The 2466-nt window shown below is 38.2% G+C and overlaps 1 protein-coding gene across 1 annotated transcript; it reads left to right on the top strand.

Moving 5' to 3' along the window:
* Positions 1-293: 293 nt before the first annotated feature.
* Positions 294-2123, top strand: LOC112088093. The gene is made up of 3 exons (XM_024158247.1): positions 294-1034; positions 1275-1494; positions 2095-2123. Exons 1-3 carry the CDS (start codon positions 294-296, stop codon positions 2121-2123), a joined length of 990 nt encoding a protein of 329 aa, XP_024014015.1.
* Positions 2124-2466: the final 343 nt, after the last annotated feature.

The following is a 2466-nucleotide window of genomic DNA, read 5'->3' as shown; positions in this document are numbered from 1 at the left end:
TGTGGTACATTCAACCAAAAATGGTGGTCTATTCGCTGCAAAGATGGTGAATGTAATTGGCGTGTTCGCGCAGAGTGTCTAGAGGGGTCAATGTATTTTAAAATCAACAAGTATGTAGCTAAACGTACCTGTGCGCCATAAAGGAAAAACAAAATAACTAGGACAGCATCAGCTAAAACAATCGACAATCTGATTATGCAGAAGTATGAGGGTGTTAAGGAAGGGCCTAAACCAAGAGAAATTATACAGATTATGCATACAGAACATGGTTGCGATATCTCGTACGATCAAGCATGGGAGTCCAAGAGTATGCAGAAAATGCTGTAAGAGGTATTCCAGAAAAAAGTTATGGCAAAATTCCAAAATACTTGCACATGTTGAAAGAAGCTAAGCCGGGTACGCATACTCACTACGTAACTGATTCTGATGATAGATTCAAGTATCTATTTATTTTATTTGGGCAATCTATCAAAGGATTCTACCAAGCAATTCGTAGAGTGATAGTTGTCGACAGTACTTTTCTGAAAGGTAAATACAAGAGAGTTCTGCTCGTTGCTACAACTTTAGATAGTAACTCGAATCTGTATCCAATTGCTTTTGGTGTTGTTGATTCAGAGAAAGACTTGTCATGGGAGCGGGTTCTAAGGAAACTAAACATAGTCATCGCAGATGATCAGATATTGGCGTTTATTTCTGATCAAAATACTTCTGTCATTAAAACACTTGCTAAAGTGTTTACACAGTCTACACATGGAATTTGCATCCACCATTTGCTGACTAACGTTGTCACATATTTCAAGACAAGGGGTTTGACTGGCTTGATTGCAAAGGCATCAAAAGAATATAGAGTTGGTGATTTTGAGAGGAAATTCAACGATATTAAGAATATTAGTCTGCTTGTTGGAAATTATCTTGTTGAGGCTGGCGTCGAAAAGTGGGCTCGTTGCAAATTTCCAGGATTCATGTATAATGTTAGAACCACTAACCCAGCCGAATCGATTAATGCTGCATTGAAATCACCTAGAGAGTATCCAGTAATACCTTTGTTGGACAGCATAAGAGAAATATTGACAAAATAGTTTTACGAACGTGGACGACTAAGCGCAAAGCATAAGGACCCTTTAACCATTGAGGTTGAGAGATAGATTGGTAGGAGGATTGAAAAGGGTAAAATATTTATTGTTTATCCGGTAAACCATAATCAATTTCTGGTTAGAGGTGGCAAAATTGACTGCCTTGTTGATTTAGAGCTTAGATCGTGTTCTTGTGGAAAGTACGACTTGCTGAAAATTCCTTGCAGACACGCCATTAAAGCAGCTTTTTCAGTGGACAGAGAACTACACCCACTCACTGATGACATGTACACTACTGCAGCACGGAGAAAGGCTTACGAGGAATGCATTAATCCAATAAGTGTTCCTGAGGATTCATGGCAAGTACCGGTGGATGTTGAAAACGCCAGAGTTCTACCACCAGAAACACGAGGAGCAGCTGGTAAAAAAAAATGACGATACGAGACGGTGGAGGACAAGATACACTCCTCGCAAGGATCACAAGGGTCTAAGAAGCACAAGTGTAGCCGGTCACAAAGAGGGACATTTGACATACCAATATAGACTACTTTTTATGTTTTAGTTCGAATGATGCAACACTTATGGTCGTTTAAATTTTGTTTTCTATGCTCGTTTGAGTTTTCTTTGCAACACTTTTTTAGTTTTATCCATGAGTTTTTACACTGGGGGGTGATATGCAAATGAGGTGCATAGTACCGCTGGTTACACTTTTTCACTCCTACAAAATTGCTCGTGTGTTCGATTAGCATGGGTGAACTTTTTTTTTCTAAATCTCTAGATTCCATAATTCCTAAATTCATGTCGCGAGATTCATATATAATAGTTTCTTCTTTCTTGTCCATGACACCAGACCAACTCTTAAGCAGATTCAACTCCAGATCAAAGGTATATACATTTGTTTTTGTTTTGATTTCTTCTGGGTGGATTTTAGTTCTGAGATTTGCAAAAGGTACCAGATAACCATCGATTTCTCTTACGATTTCATCTGTCTCTATTAATTCCATTGATTTTGTCTGTGTAGATTTCATCTGCATCGATCTAATCCACTGATTCTTCTGGGTCGATTAATTCAATTTGAATAACAAAAAAAAAAAACCATGTCATTAGTTAGAAACAAAGAGAAGTGCGATTTTTAACATTGTAAAAAACACTACTTACATGCGCTTTGAAAGTGCTTTCCAGTTGACTACTTACATGTCATTGTATGACTATCTAGAAATTCATTTCCACTTAGTGCACCGAGGAACAAATGTGTCTTCATTCCCAACTCGTGTGGCGAACAACGTCCCGAAATCTGGGATTGCCTCCATTACCCAAATCTGAAGAGCTATACAGAAACCGTCTAAATGATACCTTTTCATATGACTCAGCTTGTCACATGTCTTAATAACGT

The sequence above is a fragment of the Eutrema salsugineum genome, unplaced genomic scaffold (genome assembly GCF_000478725.1).
Source record: "Eutrema salsugineum unplaced genomic scaffold, Eutsalg1_0 scaffold_15, whole genome shotgun sequence".
Taxonomy (NCBI): Eukaryota; Viridiplantae; Streptophyta; class Magnoliopsida; order Brassicales; family Brassicaceae; genus Eutrema; species Eutrema salsugineum.
Note: the sequence above shows the minus strand (reverse complement) of the source record. Positions and strands in the feature narration are given on the sequence as shown.